Source organism: Bombina bombina, chromosome 3, assembly GCF_027579735.1.
Source record: "Bombina bombina isolate aBomBom1 chromosome 3, aBomBom1.pri, whole genome shotgun sequence".
Taxonomy (NCBI): domain Eukaryota; kingdom Metazoa; phylum Chordata; class Amphibia; order Anura; family Bombinatoridae; genus Bombina; species Bombina bombina.
In genome coordinates this window covers 654,999,282-655,020,060 of record NC_069501.1, presented here as the reverse complement: position 1 = coordinate 655,020,060, position 20,779 = coordinate 654,999,282, and the positions used below count along the sequence as shown (strand labels likewise).

The window sequence follows — 20,779 nt, the reverse complement described above, 5'->3', positions numbered from 1 at the left end:
AATACATCTAGCCCTTAGTATTGACACTAAAGATAGATCTGGGTGGAATGTCAGATAGGCTGGCTGACACAAGCTCATGATAGGCTGCTTGGAGGGTTAGCAAACATTTTTTTAAGATATTAGATAATTCTGCGCTATGTGCAGAATTATGTAACATAAGGATAGGTATTTTGAAAAATGTTTTCATACAAAGGTTAACCTTATGTAACATCTTGAACAACATTTACTTTCCCTTTAACTCAAGCTTAGAGATGTTTAACAGTTTTTTTATCTCTTCTGTTACAAGTCATATTTTGCAAGAAGCAAATATTTTTTCTGCAGAAATGTGAATCAATGTGGAAATATATGGAAAAAAAACTACTGGAACATAGTTGCCAAATTTCTGCTTTATGAAAATCCATTTAATAACTGGTAGAATCTCTAGTAAATTATGTTTTAAGAATGACAGGTCTTGAGAAACTCACTAATAAGACTCATGTTTATTGTTATTTGATTCTGATAAACTTTAATTTATTTTACTTGATTTGTACCACAGGGTGGTAATATCAGCAAAGTTAGTGTATGCAGAATTATTTCTATAATAATTGTCAGGGTTATATCCTGTCTGCTTTGCTTCACTGATTAGCAGTTTACATCCTAATTCTGGAGTCCAGCAAAAGTAGACATTTATCAACCAAGAGATAAATTCACAAGTAGTACTAACGGAAAGGGAAATATCTAAAAACCTAACCAGAAGGTAAAAAACTCTCTCTTGAAGGATGGACTAGGATTGCTGATAAGTGTTACATTCTGTGAATATCCTCATTATAATATATGCAGTCATAAGTGTATTAAATCACATGCTCTATTGCAGATTAACTGTCTCTATTATATGACTCCCTAAGAAGATCAATAACTTTTACTTAAAGGGACACTGAAGCCAATTTTTTTATTTTGTGATTCAGATAGAGCATGCAATTTTAAGAAACTTTCTAATTTACTCCTATAATCAATTTTTCTTCGTTCTTCATTCATCTCTTGCTATCTTTATTTGAAAAAGAAGGCATCTAAGCTAAGGAGCCAGCCAATATTTGGTTCAGAACCCTGGACAGCCCTTGTTTAATGGTGAGTGAATTTATCCACCAATCAGCAAGAAAAATCCAGGTTGTTCACCAAAAATGGGCCGGCATCTAAACTTACATTCTTGCTTTTCAAATAAAGATACCAAGAGAATTAAGAAAATGTGATAATAGGAGTAAATTAGAAAGTTGCTTAAAATGGCATGCTCTATCTGAATCACAAAAGAAAAAAAAATTGGCTTCAGTGTCCCTTTAAAGCTTTAATGACATTCCCATGTCAAATGTCCAATGTCAAATCATTATCATTGTTTTTTTAAAGTTGCTATGCATTATTTTGTACTATACATATTGGAATGTTGTTCATAATAAACCCCATCTTACTATCAAAAGTTACATAAGTGATATCTGAGGTAAAATTATTGCATCTTCTTACAGTTTTTACAGTAATTGTATTTTTGATATGGATAATCACTACCGACACACACTATTGTGAAGATAATAAGCAAATCTCCTTCCCTGTATTTAGTTTATATAATAACAATTGTTAGGGTTTGTACTTTACACAAAATTAGTGTGTTTGAATGGACACACTGGCCTTGATTGACAAAAGGTTAGTTTAGTGAGTTCTGCAAAGTAGAAACTTTCACACCTCTCAAAGCTCAATCCTCATTACATTCGCTCAGTAATTGGATGAACCTGAGACTATAAATTAATGGGTCTCTCTGGAAAGCAGGAAGCTACAAGGGTTAACATGGTAGCACCAAGCACAAAAATATCCTCTTTTTGAAATAAATGCAAACTAAAATGTGATATTTAAAAGGGACAGGAAACCCCAAAATGTTCTTTCATGATTTGAATAGAACATACAATTTTAAACAACTTTCCAATGTACTTATATTATCAAATTTGCTTTATTCTCTTGTAATCCTTTGCTGAAGGAGCAGCAATGCACTACTGAGAGCTATCTGAACACATCTAGTTATCCAATCACAAGAGACACATGTGTGCAGGCACCAATCAGCAGCTAGCTCCCATTAGTGTAGGATATGTGCATATTGTTTTTCAACAAGGAATACCAAGTGAACGAAGCTCAACTGAAAATAGAAGTGAATTTATTGAGTGTTTTTGAGTGCATGCACTGTGGTACAATATGGTGCTCAATTAAATTAGAGATTTATTCCACTCTACTAAGAAATACAACTTTTACAACTGAATTATTTATTCTGGGTCTTAATGGTATTAGAGGTCTAAAATAAATAATTTGGTTGGCTTGTATGTAGTTTTCTCACAACTGTAATTATATAATCTGTGCATGTTATCTCTGCTGGACCTTCTGAAGTATCTTGCAAGTTTTAGGCTACAAGATAGAAATATTAAAGGGATAGGACAGCTGAAATTAAACTTGCATGATTCAGATAGATCATGTCATTTTAAGAAACTATTAAATTCACTTCTATTTTCAGTTGGGCTTTGTTCACTTGGTATTCCTTGTTGAAAAACAATATGCACATATCCTACACTGTCTCTTCTTAGCATGATAAAAAAAAACACTCAATTCAAAATCTTCTTCAAGAGAATACTGCAGTATTTAATCTTATTTACCCACAAGATTTATTCAAAATTCTTACCTCATTGAACTCTGGATTTAAAGTTTTCTTCTTCACTGTAGTCTTGTGTTTTGATTTCTTGTCCTCATCTGGTTTTAAGTATCTGGACAGGAATAGAAAATCTATATATATTATAGTGCAATGAATCAATAAGGAAAGTAAATATATTGTTATGAGGATTTCTTCTTATTGAATACTAAAGCACATTTTAGCTTGATGTCCCAGACAGCTGGCTCTCTTGCTAGCAGATGTTCTATTTGCTGACACAACTTTAGGAAGAAGAATAGAAAATAATAAACCAAAAAAAATTAAAAAAGTTAATTTTATTTGTCATACTTTAAAAAGAAAAATCAAAAGAACCTCAACATTCTGTTCAGAGTTAGTTTTTTTTTTTTTTAATGATACCCTGTAAGGCAAAACAGAAAATATATTTGTTTCATTAGCGAAAGAAACAAACACAATGTCCCCTCAGCATTAACCTTTTGTCATTGTTTTGAAAGAAAAATGTGAGAAAACGAAGTAGATATATTTAAAATAGACAATTATTAGCAAATAAACTACTTCCTAATTTATAAACTAGGAAAGAAAATCATTGTTTACCAATTTGGCATCACTTAATTATTTTTTCATGTCCTTATGTCACAGAACAGTCTTGAGTTGGGTTTAGTAATCAAGAATACAAATAAAATACAGACTGTCACAGTGCATTATACTTTATCCAAACAAACACATTGCAGAGGCTTATTATAGGTTCAAAACAGCCTGCAGAAGCACATTATTGTCTTGGCATAAACACATGGTAGGAGCTCATTATAGACTAAAAAGCAGACTGTAAAAGACCATTACAGGACAACACAGGTTTTACCAGATAATTATACAAAAGAATTAAAATGTACTGTAGGAAACCACCATAGTTCTTATAAAGAATAAAAAAGGACACAATAAGGTTTCAGGAAGCATATACAGATTTCCACTTTAGATGTCAATACGTTTGAGCAGGGCTTATATTTTTTTCTACTTTTATGACATAATATATAATATTAAAGTGAGAAAAAAATACTGCTTTTGATTCAGCACTCTAGGCTTTTGAAGATAATTTTAAATTGGTCTTATATACACTAGTTGTTTCTTTTTTTTTAACAAGACCGCACATTTCATACTCTAAGGCAGTGCTTTCCAAACTGTGTGTCGGGACACACTAGTGTGTCGGCAGCAGTGTGTAGGTGTGTCACTGCTTCAGCACAATTTTTTTTAAATTTAATTTTTTAAAAAAAAATTTTTTTTTGGTTTCTGACTTTCGGCCTGCCTGCTATGCATATCACATGGTTGACACATGATTGATACCTAGTGGGTCACAGATCATCTTAAACAATTGGTGCAGCTCAGTGGGAACTGAAACTATTCCCATTGGCGGCTTTGGCGGCACATTGGTTCCTGACTGCACGTGTAGTCTCCTTAATTTGCTTGTGACTGCATGTGTAGTCAGTGAGTGGGACAGCAGTGTGTTTGCAGCACGGGCAGTAGTCAGTAGGGCTCACGGAACTCTGAGGGCAGCAGCTTAAACGCTGAGCTGAAGTCAGAGGGTTTTTTTTGCAGCTAGCTCCCAGTAGTGCATTGCTGCTCCTGCTCTTGATATATGGATAGGAAGTGGAAGCTTAAAAATGCTTGATGATGAAATCCGAGTATCTTTATCTAATATTCCACCAAATATTCAGAAATTGTGTTCATTCCATCAACCTCATAAATCTCATTAAAATAGTAAGTAGCTATTGGTGTTACTAAACTTTTTTTTAATTCTTGCACATACATACTGTTACTTGTAAATACATATTATTATTATATAATTTATGTATCTGTCCGTATATTTTAAAACAAGTTAGTTTAACCTCCTGTTTGCTAGTACAACTGAATTAATTACCGTGTCGCGAAATGATGTAGGTCTAAAAAGTGTGTCACCAACATGAAAAGTTTGGAAAGCTCTGCTCTAAGGGGTAATAAGAAAATACTAGATACATTTTTCACTTTCTACATAAATTCATATATGATGATAAAAGCATCAGTTGAACTAACTATGGTTCATATTTTGTTTCTGCATAAATAGAATATAATAGTTTTAACAAATATGCAGTGTTTGGATCTGGATAACCAATATAGCCATTTCTTATGCTAGGAAAACTTTAGAAAAAACAAGATGGAACCAGGTTGACATAATAAGTTTTTTTTTTTTTTTTAGCATATATCTCTCGAAGTGGGTATACATTATAATTAATAGCACTGCACTAAATAGTAATTATTAATACTGATATGGTTCATATTTTCATGTTTATGGAGATATATGTAAAGTACATCATACAAAGCAGTATGTTTTTAAATTGTAGTTATCTAACATAGACCCTCTGTTGGGATTAAATACCCATGCTCAAGCTAAAAGCATTTTGACTGAAGAAAAATGACAGCAGTCCAGTGACTCAAGAAATCATTAAAACATCCATCTTTATTCACAAAATTAAAAAAATATTCAGCATGTTGGAGGAAAAGGGAAAAATCCTTACGCGTTTCGTGCTGTGCGGCATTTAGCACTTAGTCATAGGATAATCTGTAGTGATGTCGCAAACATAAAAATTTGGGTTCGCGAACGGTGAACGCGAACTTCCGCAAATGTTTGCGAACGGGCGAACCGGGCGAACCGACATAGACTTCAATAGGCAGGCAAATTTTAAAACACACAGAGACTCTTTCTGGCCACAATAGTGATGGAAAACTAGTTTCAAGGGGACTAACACCTGGACTGTGGCATGCCGGAGGGGGGTCCATGGCAAAACTCCCATGGAAAATTACATAGTTGATGCAGAGTCTGGTTTTAATCCATAAAGGGCATAAATCACCTAACATTCCTAAATTGTTTGGAATAACGTGCTTTAAAACATCAGGTATGATGTTGTATCGATCAGGTAGTGTAAGGGTTACGCCCGCTTCACAGTGACAGACCAAACTCCCACAGCGGGTACAACATCATCATCATCACACCGTACGTCCATGTGTGTAATGCTGCCTGACTGAGACATATCCCTGTTATCTACATCCTCTGGCAATAATCACTCATTTCTTCCGACTGATGTGTAAATAACTCCTCTGACAGATCAAGTGAAGCGGCTGTGGTGCTAGTGTTGGTGGTGGCGGCAGGCGGGCAAGTGGTAACTTGATAGGTGCCCGAAGCTAAGCTGGAGGAGGATGGTGCACCAAGGTTCCGAGCGGAAGCTGTAGAAGATTAGGTGTCCTGTGTTAGCCAGTCAACTATGGCCTCAGAACTTTTCGAGTTCAGGCTACGTGGCCTCTGAACACTGGGCATTATTCTAGGGCCAAAGGAAATCAAAGCATCACGAACACGACGGCCCCTGCGGGGTGGCCTGCCTCTGCCTGTCATTTTTTTTCCGATTAGTGGTACTATGCGTGCAAGCTACTGTGACAACATATATGAGTGGCACTGTGCACTGGCAGAAGTTGGCAGAGTAGACGCTGTAGGCCTGACACACACGCTTGCAGACAACTAACTGCTATTCAATCTATTATAGTCAAAATTGTATTTTTTTTTAATGTACACTACTGTTACACCAGATATGAGTTGCACTGGTGTGACACTGTGCCCTGGCAGGCCCTGAAATGCACACGCGTGAAGGAAACTGACTGCTATTATTTCACAGTCAAATTTCTAGTTTTTTTTTTAACCCCTTAAGGACCAAGACCATTTTTCAATTTCTTTCCCTTAAGGACCAGGGCTATTTTTACATTTCTGCAGTGTTTGTGTTTAGCTGTAATTTCCTCTTACTCATTTACTGTACCCACACATATTATATACAGTTTTTCTCGCCACTATATGGACTTTCTAAAGATACCATTATTTTCATCATATCTTATAATTTATTATTAAAAATATTATAAAATATGAGGAAAAAATGGAAAAAAAACACTTTTTCTAACTTTGACCCCAAAATCTGTTACACATCTACAACCACCAAAAAACAAACATGCTAAATAGTTTCTAAATTTTGTCCTGAGTTTATAAATACCCAATTTTAACATGTTCTTTGCTTTTTTTGCAAGTTATAGGGAAATAAATACAAGAAGCACTTTGCTATTTCAAAACCACTTTTTTTCAAAATGAGCGCTAGTTACATTGGAACCCTGATATCTGTCAGGAATACCTGAATATCCCTTGACATGTATATCTTTTTTTTAGAAGACATCCCAAAGTATTGATCTAGGCCCATTTTGGTATATTTCATGCCACCATTTCACCGTCAAATGCGATCAAATAAAAAAAAAATTGTTCACTTTTTCACAAACTTTAGGTTTCTCACAGAAATTATTTACAAACAACTTATGCAATTATGGCATAAATGTTTGTAAATGCTTCTCTGGGATCTCCTTTATTCAGAAATAGCAGACTTATATGGCTTTGGCGTTGCTTTTTGGTAATTAGAAGGCTGCTAAATGCCACTGCGCACCACACGTGTTTTATGCCCAGCAGTGAAGGGGTTAATTAGGGAGCATGTAGGGAGCTTGTAGAGTTAATTTTAGCTTAAGTGTAGTGTAGTAGACAACCCAAAGTATTGATCTAGGCCCATTTTGGTATATTTAATGCCACAATTTCACCGCCAAATGCGATCAAATTTAAAAAAAACTTAATTTTTTTCGCAATTTTAGGTTTCTCACTGAAATTATTTACAAACAGCTTGTGCAATTATGGCACAAATGGTTGTAAATGCTTCTCTGGGATCCCCTTCGCATAGCAAAGACATATATGACTTTGGCGTTGCTTTCTGGTAATTAGAAGGCCGCTAAATGCTGCTGCGCATCACACGTGTATTATGGCTAGCAGTGAAGGGGTTAATTAGGTAGTTTGTAGGGATCTTGCAGGGTTAATTTTAGCTTTAGTGTAGAGATCAGCCTCCCACTTGACACATCAGACCCCCTGATCCCTCCCAAACAGCTCCCTTCCCTCCCCCACCCCACAATTGTCCCCGCCATCTTAAGTACTGGCAGAAAGCCTGCCAGTACTAAAATAAAAGGTTTTTAATTTTTTTTATTTTTTTAACATATTTACATATGCTGTGGTGTAGCATCCCCCCTTAGACCTCAACCTCCCTGATCCCCCCCAAAACAGCTCTCTAACCCTCCCCATCTGCCTTATTGGCGGCCATCTTGGGTACTGGCAGCTGTCTGCTATTATTTCACAGTCAAAAAAGTGTTGTTTTATTTAAATGTACACTACTGTTACACCAGATATGAGTGGTGGCACTGGGCAAGTGGGCACAGTATACGCTGTGAGCCTGACACACGCTGGCAGGCAGGCAACTGCAATTTGATTACACAGGAAAAAAAAAAAAAAAAAAAGCAGACTGATGTTCTAGCCCTAAAAATGGCTTTTTGGGGTGTTGTCCTTACAGCAGAGATCAGATGAGTCCTTCAGGACTGTAGTGAACACTGAATACACTAGCCTAGCTATCGATTTCCCTATTAAATCAGCAGCAGCTACACTGTCCCTCCTCTCACTAAGAATGCAGCTTCCGAATTAATCTAAAATGGATGCTGTCCAGGAGATGGGAGGGTGTGATATACCTTTAAGGTATATCCCGCCTACCTTTCCTCCACCCTATATCAGGCACACCTGAACCATCATTCCTTGCCTGAAAATTGTTTTCTCTTTGCAGCTTATCTGATCGCATCCTACTGCTGTGATTCTACTTTTGATAATATCTAACTTGCTTCAATTTCTTTCTCTCTGAACAGGAGTAGTAAGCTAGGATATTTTGTTGTACACTTTACTTTCAAAGTTATTTTCTCATTCTACCGGAATTCTAATTTTTCTTCAAACCGAATCAAGGAGCACCGGATCTACTTGCAGCGTTCCGGAAGCCGCACTCACACTAATCGCTGTATACCGGTCACAGAGGTAAAACCGCTCTCTTCAAACTTAAGGTAATATTTAATCCATTTACAAAGGATCTGTTCTTACCTTGTCACTCTCTGGAAAACATCCGCATTACCTTTCTGAATCTACCGGTTACTACCATAGTCTGTCTGTGCTGTATATATTTTTATGTATGAGTGTGTGAGTGCGTGAAGTCATTTCTGAGAATTGCTACAACAAGAATCAACTACTGATGTTTTCACAAAGTGTATCAAAATACATATTACCTCTATCATTATTCTGAACTGTTCGCTTTATGTTCCTTACTTATATTACAACAATTGTTTCTACTCAAATATTCCTTGCTTCTGTTTGGCATCTACGAAGTTTTCTATCAGTAAAAGTCTCACCAATGATCTAACAGGTAGTTCAAATCATACTGCCTGTTTTATTCATTAAAAGAGCAACAAACCCTTAATTTAAGAACACTGCATAATTTCCTGCATAAAACAGGACATCACAGAGGGTCTGGGAGGGAGGGTCTGCTGCTGATTGGCTGTAACGTGTCTGCTGACTGTGAGGTACAGGGTCAAAGTTTACTCAATGATGACGAATAGGGGGCGGACCGAACATCGCATATGTTCGCCCGCCGCGGCAAACGCGAACAAGCTATGTTCGCCGGGAACTATTCGCCGGCGAACTATTCGCGACATCACTAATAATCTGTATAACAATTTCATATATATTTACACTGACCGTAACCAATCACCAACCAGACTGTTGCTATAGAAACCATAGTTTAAAAAATGATGTTAAAATAACATTTTAGGAAGCTATATAAGCTGTTAGAAAATCAGACCTAACATTACAGAAAAGGATTTCTATTTTCAAAAAGAATGATTATTCATTCATTACATAAACACATCAACCTTCTAAATTGCATCTTAAAAAGCTATTTTTTTTACCTTGCATTATGTTTTATTATAAAACACTATCATTGATATGAACTGTCTTAAACTACAATCATATGATATCATCCAAATAGCCAAAAGTTTTATTAATCAATACATTGCTATACACTATATTTAATACCTAATTAGAAGCCACAATTCCTCATAATTCAAAACATGTGCCTTCACCTTCTTATAAGTTTACACATGTGTCAATTAGTATATTATTTTTTTATGTTTTTATTTTCATAACATTCCATTGCTTCTTTAAGTATGTATCTTTCTTATAAAACATCCATGCGATACAGCTTAGAAATGCTACCCGACACATCATTAAAAACAAAAATAGATATTAATTCAAAAGATGATACTTGACACACTACTTGGAGCAAAATGTATTTCAATTAATTGGACACCAATTTATATGTCTGTTTTGTATACCACATTTATACCCACCAATGATGAATATTCATATAAATATTCTCATTAATAAATGTTATATGACACACTATTTGGAACAAACATGAACATTCATTAAAAGCAAAAATACTTAAAATGTTCCCTATAAAGAATCTTGTTATTAATGTCAGCACCAAATGATGGTAAATGTCTGAACATAAATAGTTATTCTTTACTGATATACAACAAACAGATCAATATTCCAACAATACCCAATACATTATGAAAAGTGCCAATACTTATTATTCAACAACAATACTCATATCCCATTCATGATTTAAACCTAATGGGGTTATTGTTTTTCAGCTTGTAAATCCAATACAGCTCTTTTTTTTGTTTTTTAACAAAATATTTTTTATTCCCACCTCTTGGAGGCATTGTTGCAATATCTATGACTTTAACCAACAGAAATCGTGGGTTTATTGGTAAAATAGACACTATTAAAATGCCTCGACACACTTGCTTCATTATTGTAATTTTTAATGTCCCTTTTATGCTCCCAATTCTTGTTCTCAAGCTATGTGATGTCTGTCCTACGTACTGATCGTAACAAACGGAGCATTCTAAAAGATACACCACAAATTCAGTGCTACAATTTACATAATGTTCTATCCGAAATTCCTCGTGTGTAACTGAGCTTTTAAATCTATCACCCAATGAGATCACATCACAGGTACCACAATGTCTCAAATTGCATTTGAAAGTGCCTTTCTTTCTTAGTCAATTCCCTGAAATTACTATTTTTACAAACTAAGCAAGGTGATAATTTACTAGCAAGAGTAGTTTTTTTTTTAAAACAAACTTGGCAGAGATTACATATGCGGCGCAGGCTTCAGCACAACTGCTAAAAACTGCGTCACCCATAAATTCGCCTTGCACATCAGGGAATCACATATACAGCACCGGAAGTTCATAACCTGCCGTAAGTCGGATAAACTGGCGATGTCCAAAAATGTGCATAAATACAAATTTCTGGAGTCACCAGTGACTTCCAGCGCTTAAAGGATTACTTTCTGTTATAATTTTTAAGCTAAACAACTAACATATTAAAGTTAATAAACATTAATTTAAACCTACTGACCTATATTTTCTCCAAAACGAAGTTTCATAACGTTCTAAAAGATATATCTTTTATTCGCCGATGATGTCACGTTATCCTGCCCACTATTTTCAGCACTGCATGTTCAAAATACTTAAACCAATAACTTTGTGTTTAAAGCGCCATTTTGAAACCTAGGTATTGTAAACGGATTGGTACAGAGCAAAGGATACCCACGGAGTGGGTTTGGAAAACAATTAAATTTGCAGACAAGATTTCTGATATACGGTAGAGATATGTTAATGAAATGCTATTGATAAAAAGTGTATTTGGGGTAGTTAGTTAGTAACAGGTATAGAAAATATTTACTTACAGTGGCCCTTTAAGAAAATAACCTAACACTTCAAAACCCCTATATCCGCCATCCCCCCACATTTCAACTAATAATAAAACCATTAACCCCTAAACCGCCATTTACCCACATCACAATCTACCTAATACATGTATTAACCCCTAATCTGCCATCCCCCCACTTCGCAAAGTATCTAATTACACTATTAACCCCCAAACCGCCATCCCCCACAACGCAATAAAGTTAATTACACTATTAACCCTTAAACCGCCACCTCCATATCGCAATAAACCTAATTAACCTATTAACCCCTAAATCGCCACCCCCCACAATGCAATAAACCTAATTTCACTATTAACCCATAAACCGCCAACCCCCACATCGCGATAAACCTAATTAACCTATTATCTCCTAAACCACCATCCCCCACAACGCAAATAACTAATGTAATCACTATGCCCCGTAACCTAACACCCCCTAAATTAACCCCATTAGTATTTTATTAGGTAAAAGTGCTTTTTAACTTAGGGCCCTTTTATTGGTAGTTTAGTGTTAGATTAGGGGTGTTTTTATTTAAAGGGGACTTTTTTATTTTTATAGGGGTATTAGATTAGGTTTAAATTTTCTATTTTTGATAATTTTGTTTATTTTTTTTGTAATTTTAGACTTTTTTATTTTTTGTAATTTTAGATGTATTTATTTTAATTTAATCTTAGTTATTTTTTTAAAGTAATTTTAGGTTTTTTATTTTAATTTTAACTTAGTATTTTTATTTTATGCAATTGGGTTAATTTAGGGGGTGTTAGGTTAGGGGGTTTAGGGATTAAATTAGATATTTTTGTTGTGGGGGTGGCAGTTTAGGGGTTAATAGTGTAATTAGGCTTATTGCATTGTGGGGGGTGGCGGATTAGGGGTTAATACATTTATTAAGTAGTTTGCGTTGTGAGGGATGGCGGTTTAAGGGTTAATCACTTTCGGCTAGATTACGAGTTTTGCGGTATGAGTGAAAAAGCAGCGTTAAGGTTCATAACGCTGCTTTTTCACTACCAACATAAAACGAGTTCTCCAGCTAGTAATGATTTTTTTCATTACTAGCTGGAGAACTCTTTTTATGTTGATCCTGTTGGGCCTGGTTAACCCTCTCCATGCTCAGTATCTGGTGGGTGCTATATTTCATTTACTTGTTTAAGCTTTTTCACTACCGCTGGTATTACGAGTCTTGCAGGTTTAGGGGCACCGCACACTTTTTTGGCCTTAAAGGAACAGTCTACACCAGAATTTTTATTGTTTTAAAAAGATAGATAATCCCTTTATTACCCATTTCCCAGTTTTGAATAACCAACACAGTTATATTGATTACTTTTAACCTCTGTGATTATCTTGTATCTAAGCCTCTGCAAACTGCCCCTTTTTTCAGTTCTTTTGACAGACTTGCAGTCTAGCCAATCAGTGCCTGCTCCCAGATTACTTCATGTGCACGAGCACAGTGTTATCTATATGAAATATGTGAACTAACACCCTCTAGTGGTGAAAAACTGTTAAAATGCAATCTGAAAGAGGTGGGCTTCAAGGTCTAAGAAATTAGCATATGAACCTCCTAGGTTAAGCTTTCAACTAAGAATACCAAGAGAACAAAGTTAGTGATAAAAGTAAATTGGAAAATTGTTTAAAATTACATGCTCTATCTGAATCATGAAAGTTTATTTTGGCCTAGACTGTCCCTTTAACGCAAATTAACTTCCGCAATTTGCGTAAAGTCTTTTTTCAATGGGACTTCCACAGCGCCGGTATTACGAGTTTGCCTGGGAGGCCAAAAAGTGAGCTATCTAAAGTGCTAAAAAGTACACTAACACCCATAAACTACCGATTAACCCCTAACCCTAGGCCCTCCCGCATCGCATACACTAAAATTATTAACCCCTAATCTGCTGCTCTGGACATCGCCACCACTAGAATAAACATATTAACCCCTAAAATGCCACACTCCTGCCTCGCAAACACTAGTTAAATATTATTAACCCCTAATCTGCCGCCCCTAACATTGCCGCCACCTACCTACACTTATTAACCCCTAATCTTCCGCCCCCAATAGTTATTAACTATTTACTAACTACCTAGCTAAAATAAATACAAATTTACCTGTAAAATAAAACCTAACCTGTCTTACACTAACACCTAACCTTACACTACAATTAAATCAATTACCTAATTTAAATACAATTACCTAAATTACAAACCCCCCCACTAAATTACACAAAATAAAAAAGAAATTATCAGATATTTAAACTAATTACACCTAATCTAATAGCCCTATCAAAATAAAAAAGCCCCCCCCCAAAATAAATAAAAAAACCCTAGCCTAAACTAAACTACAAATAGCCCTTAAAAGGGCCTTTTGCGGGGCATTGCCCCAAAGAAATCAGCTATTTTACCTGCAAAAAAAATACAAACACCCCCCAACAGTAAAACCCATGACCCACACAACCAACCCTCCAAATGTAATCCTAACTAAAAAAACCTAAGCTCCCCATTGCCCTGAAAAGGGCATTTGGATGGGCATTGCCCTTAAAAGGGCATTTAGCTTTTTTCAATTGCCCAAACCCTAATCTAAAAATAAAACCCACCCAAAAAACCCTTAAATAAAACCTAACACTAACCCCCGAAGATCCACTTACAGTTTTGAAGACCAAACATCTATCCTCAACGAAGCCGGGAGAAGTGTTCATCCAATCCAGCAGAAATGGTCCTTCATCCACACGGCATCTTCTATCTTCATCCATCCGGCGCGGAGCAGCTCCATCTTCAAGACATCCGGTGTGGAGCATCCTCTTCTTTCCACGGCTAATGACGAATGAAGGTTCCTTTAAATGACGTCATCCAAGATGGTGTCCCTTGAATTCCGATTGGCTGATAGAATTCTATCAGCCAATCAGATCCAATCAGCCAATAGGATTGAGCTTGCATTCTATTGGCTGTTCCAATCAGCCAATAGAATGCAAGCTCAATCCTATTGGCTGAAAGAAGAGGATGCTCCGTGCCGGATGTCTTGAAGATTGAGCCGCTCTGCGCCGGATGGATGCAAATAGAAGATGCCGTCTGGATGAAGACTTCTGCCTGTCTGGGGGACCACTTCTGCCGGCTTGGATGAAGACTTCTACCAGCTTCGTTGAGGACTTCTTGCCACTTGGATGAAGACTTCTCCCGGCTTCCTTGAGGATGGATGTCCGGTCTTCAAAACTGTAAGTGGATCATCGGGGGTTAGTGTTAGGTTTTTTAAGGTTGGGTTTTATTTTTAGATTAGGGTTTGGGCAATTGAAAAAGAGCTAAATGCCCTTTTAAGGGCAATGCCTATCCAAATGCCCTTTTCCGGGCAATGGGGAGCTTAGGTTTTTTTAGTTAGGATTTTATTTGGGGGGTTGGTTGTGTGGGTGGTGGGTTTTACTGTTAGGGGGTGTTTGTATTTTTTTTACAGGTAAAAGAGCTGATTTCTTTGGGGTAATGCCCCACAAAAGGCCCTTTTAAGGGCTATTGGTAGTTTAGTTTAGGATAGGGGCTTTTTTTTATTTTGGGGAGGCTTTTTTTTATTTTGATATGGCTATTAGATTAGGTGCAATTAGTTTAAACATCTGATCATTTCTTTTTTTTTATTTTGTGTCATTTAGTGTTTTTTGTTTTTTTAATTTAGGTAATTGTATTTAATCTAGGTAATTGATTTAATTGTAGTGTAAAATTAGGTGTTAGTGTAAGACAGGTTAGGTTTTATTTTACAGGTAAATTTGTATTTCTTTTAGCTAGGTAGTTAGTAAATAGTTAATAACTATTTACTAACTAGTCTACCTAGTTAAAATAAATACAAACTTGCCTTTAAAATAAAAATAAACCCTAAGATAGATACAATGTAACTATTAGTTATATTGTAGCTAGCTTAGGGTTTATTTTATAGGTAACTATTTAGTTTTAAATAGGAATAATTTAGGTAATGATAGTAGGTTTTATTTAGATTTATTTTAATTATATTAAAGTTAGGGGGTGTTAGGGTTAGACTTAGGTTTAGGGGTTAATAAATTTAGTATAGTGGCGGCGACGTTGGGGGCGGCAGATTAGGGGTTAGTAAATATAGGTAGGTGGCGGCGATGTTAGGGGCGGCAGATTAGGGGTTAATATTTAACTAGTGCTTGCGAGGCGGGAATGCAGCGGCATTGTCCTTGCAGCAGATTAGGGGTTAATAAGTATAATGTAGGTGTCGGTGATATCGGGGGCGGCGGATTAGGGCTTAATAAGTGTAAAATTAGGGGTGTTTAGACTCGGGGTTCATGTTAGGGTGTTAGGTGTAAACATAAATTTTGTGTCCCCATGGAATCAATGGGGCTGCGTTACGGAGCTTTACGCTCCTTTATTGCAGGTGTTAGATTTTTTCTCAGCCGGCTCTCCCCATTGATGTCTTTGGGGAAATCGTTTGCTACCGAAGTTTATATGTATGTTAAATCTTTTTCATCATAGCCCCTTTATTCTATTAGTGAGCTTCTTAGCCTAAATCTCAAAAAGTTGTTAAGAATTTGTATTCCTCTTGAGTCTCAAAAATTGACTCTTTGGTATGGACTTAATTAAGTGGCTCTGGTGACATGATTTAGCATGCAGAATTGTATTCCTGAAGTTGTTTTTCGAAAAGTATTGGTAATAATTGTATTAGTGTCACTGGAACCAATTAATACTAGATCCTGATAATCATAGTCCTATATCATTACTATAAACAAATTCTAAAAATTCACTGAAAACAAAAAGTTCTCTGACTATGAAAATCAGGTCATCAATAAATCTCATATAAAGTGTGATGTTGTTCAGATAAGGAATGGAATCAGGGTAAAGACAGTTGAGCTCCCACCATACCACATATAAATTAGCAAACGAAAGGGGCAAATTTAGCTCCAATTCCAGTACCACATGTCTGCAAGTAATAAACTCCATCAAATGATAAAAAAATTGTGAGTGAGCAAGAACTCAACTGTTTCACACAAAAACAACTTAAGCTCTTGTGAGTAATTGGTTCTCCTATCCAAAAAGAACTTAATTGCCTGAATACCCAAAGAGTGTGGTATACTGAAAAAACAATGAAATAGCACCTATTACTACCCACCTATAATGCATCTATCAGATTTATTTTTCTCTGGCCTTTTATTTTTGCTGGCCTTTAGCTTAGCATGCTAAGGAACTGTGGCTGAGTTCTGTAGCAATCCAAGGGTTGCAGGTTCTATTCCCGGCGAGGTCCACTCAGCCTTTCATCCTTCCAAGATCGGTAAATGAGCAGCGCCTTGAGACCCTTACAGGTGATTAGCCGCACTTTACCCAATACATACATACTTTACCTAGCTTTAATTATATTAGTTACAGTTAAAGGGTCATTAAAGACTTTCAGACTATTATGTGTAGTAAAAGATTATAAAATTATTTAATTATCTATTTATTCCCCTTTTCCTGTAATTTAACTCTGAATATTGTGGGCTTTCTGATTCTTGTTTTTAAGTGGATGTGGAGACTCCAGGCTTAGCACTGTTATATTCTGCACAGGCACCTACAGGCAGGGTTTGGTCCTGATTGAGGATATCTGTATACAATGACTTTCAAAAGTATTCAACCCCCCCCCCCCCCCTTGGCATTTTTCGTCTTTTGATGCCTCACAACCTTGAATTAACATGAATTGTTTGAGGATTTGCATAATTTAATTTACAGAACATGCCCACAACTTTAAAGATGTTTGTTTTTGTTTTTATTGTGAAGCAAACAACACATAGGACAAAAAAGCTGGGTATTCCCGTACTAGCCTGAGTAAAAAAATACTATTATTACATAAGAAACCGTCGCCTAGATTACGAGTTTTGGGTTAGAGGCTGTGCGGTGTTAACGAGCAGTTTATGCTCACCGCTCACTTACAGACAGCGCTGGTATTACAGGTTTTTACAAACCCGGCGTTAACCGCAAAAATGTGAGCATAGAGCAAAATTTAGCTCCACATCTCACCTCAATACCAGCGCTGCTTACGTTAGCGGTGAGCTGGCTAAACGTTCTCGTGCACGATTTCCCCATAGGGATCAATGGGGAGAGCCAGCTGAAAAAAACCCTAACACCTGCAAAAAAGCAGCGTAAAGCTCCTAACGCAGCCCCGTTGATTCCTATGGGGAAAATACATTTATGTCTACACCTAACACCCTAACATGAACCCGAGTCTAAACACCCCTAATATTACACTTATTAACCCCTAATCTGCCGCCCCCGACACCGCTGACACCTGCATTATATTATTAACCCCTAATCTGCCACTCCGGACACCGCCGCCACCTACATTATACTTATGAACCCCTAATCTGCTGCCCCCAACATCGCCGCCACCTACTTTATATTTATTAACCCCTAATCTGCCGCCCCCAATGTCGCTGCAACCTAACTACATTTATTAACCCCTAATCTGCCGTCCCCAATGTCGCCACCACTATAATAAACATATTAACCCTTAAACCTAAATCTAACCCTAACCCCCTTAACTTAAATATAATTTAAATAAATCTAAATAAAATTACTACAATTAACTAAATAATTCCTATTTAAAACTAAATACTCACCTGTAAAATAAACCCTAAGCTAGCTACAATATAACTAATAGTTACATTGTAGCTAGCTTAGGGTTTATTTTTATTTTACAGGCAACTTTGTATTTATTTTAACTAGGTACATTAGTTATTAAATAGTTATTAACTATTTAATAACTACCTAGCTAAAATAAAGACAATTTTACCTGTAAAATAAAACCTAACCTAAGCTACAATTACACCTAACACTACACTACAATTAAATTAATTACCTAAATTAAATACAATTAATTACAATTAAATAAAATTATCTAAAGTACAAAAAAACACACTAAATTACTGAAAATAATAAAGAAATTACAAGAATTTTAAACTAATTACACCTAATCTAATCCCCATAACAAAATAAAAAAAGCCCCCCCAAAATAAAAAAAGCCCTACCCTACACTAAATTACAAATAGCTTTTAAAAGGGCCTTTTGCGGGGCATTGCCCCAAAGTAATCAGCTTTTTTACCGGAAAAAAAAATTACAATTTGCCCCCCCAACATTAAAATCCACCACCCACAAAACCAACCCTACTCTAAAACCCACCCAATCCCCCTTTAAAAAAACCTAACACTAACCCCCTGAAGATCCCCTTACCGGGAGACATCTTCACCCAATCGGGCCGAAGTCCTCAACAAAGCCGGGAGAAGTCTTCATCCAAGCCGTGCGAAGTGGTCCTCCAGACAGGCAGAAGTCTTCATCCAGACGGCATCTTCTATCTTCATCCATCCGGCGCGGAGCGGGTCCATCTTCAAGACATCCGACGTGGAGCTTCCCTTATTAAACAACGGCTAAACACCGAATGAAGGTTCCTTTAAATGACGCCATCCAAGATGGCGTCCCTTCAATTCTGATTGGCTGATAGAATTCTATCAGCCAATCGGAATTAAGGTAGAAAAAATCCTATTGGCTGATGCAATCAGCCAATAGGATTGAAGTTCAATCCTATTGGCTGATCCAATCAGCCAATAGGATTGAGCTGGTATTCTATTGGTTGTTCCAATCAGCCAACAGAATGCCAGTTCAATTAAATAGGAATAATTTAGTTAATTATAGTAATTTTATTTATATTTATTTAAATTATATTTAAGTTAGGGGGTGTTAGGGTTAGATTTAGGGGTTAATAACTTTAATATAGTGGCGACGACGTTGGGGGCGGCAGATTAGGGGTTAATAAATGTAGGTAGGTGTCGGCGATGTTAGGGACGGCAGATTAGGGGTTAATAATATTTAACAAATGTTTGCGTTGCGGGAGTGTGGCGGTTTAGGGGTTAATATATTTATTATAGAGGCGGCAATTTCCGGTTTGGCAGATTAGGGGTTAAAAATTGTATTTTAGTGTTTGCGATGTGGGGGGGCCTCGGTTTAGGGGTTAAAGGGTAGTTTATGGGTGTTAATGTACTTTTTAGCACTTTAGTTAAGAGTTTTATGCTACGGCGTTGTAGTGTAAAACTCTTAACTACTGACTTTAAAATGCGGTACCAGTCTTGACAGGAGAGGGTCTACCACTCACTTTTTGTCAGACTCGTAATACCGGCGCTATGCAAGTCCCATTGAAAATATAGGATACGCAATTGACGTAAGTGGATTTCCGAGTCTGGCCAAAAAAGTGAGCGGTACACCTGTACCTGCAAGACTCGCAATACCAGCGGGCGTTAAAAAGCAGCGTTAGGAGCGGCCAACGCTGCTTTTTAAGGCTAACGCAAGACTCGTAATCTAGGCCCATGTTACCAAATTAGTGGAGGTACAATGCCTTGCAAAAGTATTCACCCTCCTTGACTTTTTACCTATTTTGTTACATTACAGCCTTAAGTTCAATGTTTTATTAAACTGAATTTTATGTGATGGATCAGAACACAATAGTCTAAGTTGGTGAAGTGAAATGAGAAAAATATATATATAAAACTATTTTTTAGAAATAGAAAACAGAAAATTGGCATGTGCGTATGTATTCACCCCTTTGTTATGAAGCCCATAAAAAGCTCTGATGCAACCAATTACCTTCAGAAGTCACATAATTAGTGAAATGATGTCCACCTCTGTGCAATCTAAGTGTCACATGATCTGTCATTACATATACACACCTTTTTTGAAAGGACCCAGAGGCTCGAACACCTAAGCAAGAGGCACCACTAACCAAACACTGTCATGAAGACCAAGGAACTCTCCAAACAAGTAAGGGACAATGTTGTTGAGAAGTACAAGTCAGGATTAGGTTAAAAAATATAACCAAATCTTTGATGATCCCCAGAAGCAAATCTATCATAACCAAATGGAAAGAACATGGCACAACAGTAAACCTGCCAAGAGACGGCCGCCCACCAAAACTCACAGACTGGGCAAGGAGGGCATTAATCAGAGAGGCAGCACAGAGACCTAGGGTAACCCTGGAGGAGCTGCAGAGTTCCACAGCAGAGACTGGAGTATCTGTACATAGGACGACAATAAGCCGTACACTCCATAGAGTTGGGCTTTATGGCAGAGTGGCCAGAAGAAAGTCATTACTTTCAGCAAAAAACAAAATGGCACATTTGAGTTTGTGAAAAGGCATGTGGGAGACTCCAAAAATGTATGGAAGAAGGTGCTCTGGTCTGATGAGACTAAAATTGAACTTTTCGGCCATCAAAGAAAACGCTATGTCTGGCGCATACCCAACACATCAAATCACACAAAGAACACCATCCCCACAGTGAAACATGGTGGTGGCAGCATCATGCTGTGGGGATGTTTTTCAGCAGCAGGGACTGGGAAACTGGTCAGAGTTGAGGGAAAGATG

At 36.8% G+C, this 20,779-nt stretch overlaps 1 protein-coding gene across 1 annotated transcript in view; it reads right to left on the bottom strand.

Annotated features, from left to right (window-relative positions):
- The window catches only part of DOC2B (double C2 domain beta), a 1,640,761-nt gene that overhangs the window by 11,053 nt on the left and 1,608,929 nt on the right, over positions 1-20,779 (bottom strand). Inside the window, exon 7 of the mRNA XM_053707380.1 lies at positions 2,687-2,768. Coding sequence (XP_053563355.1) covers positions 2,687-2,768 — 82 coding nt within the window. The remainder of the gene's footprint in view (positions 1-2,686; positions 2,769-20,779) is intronic.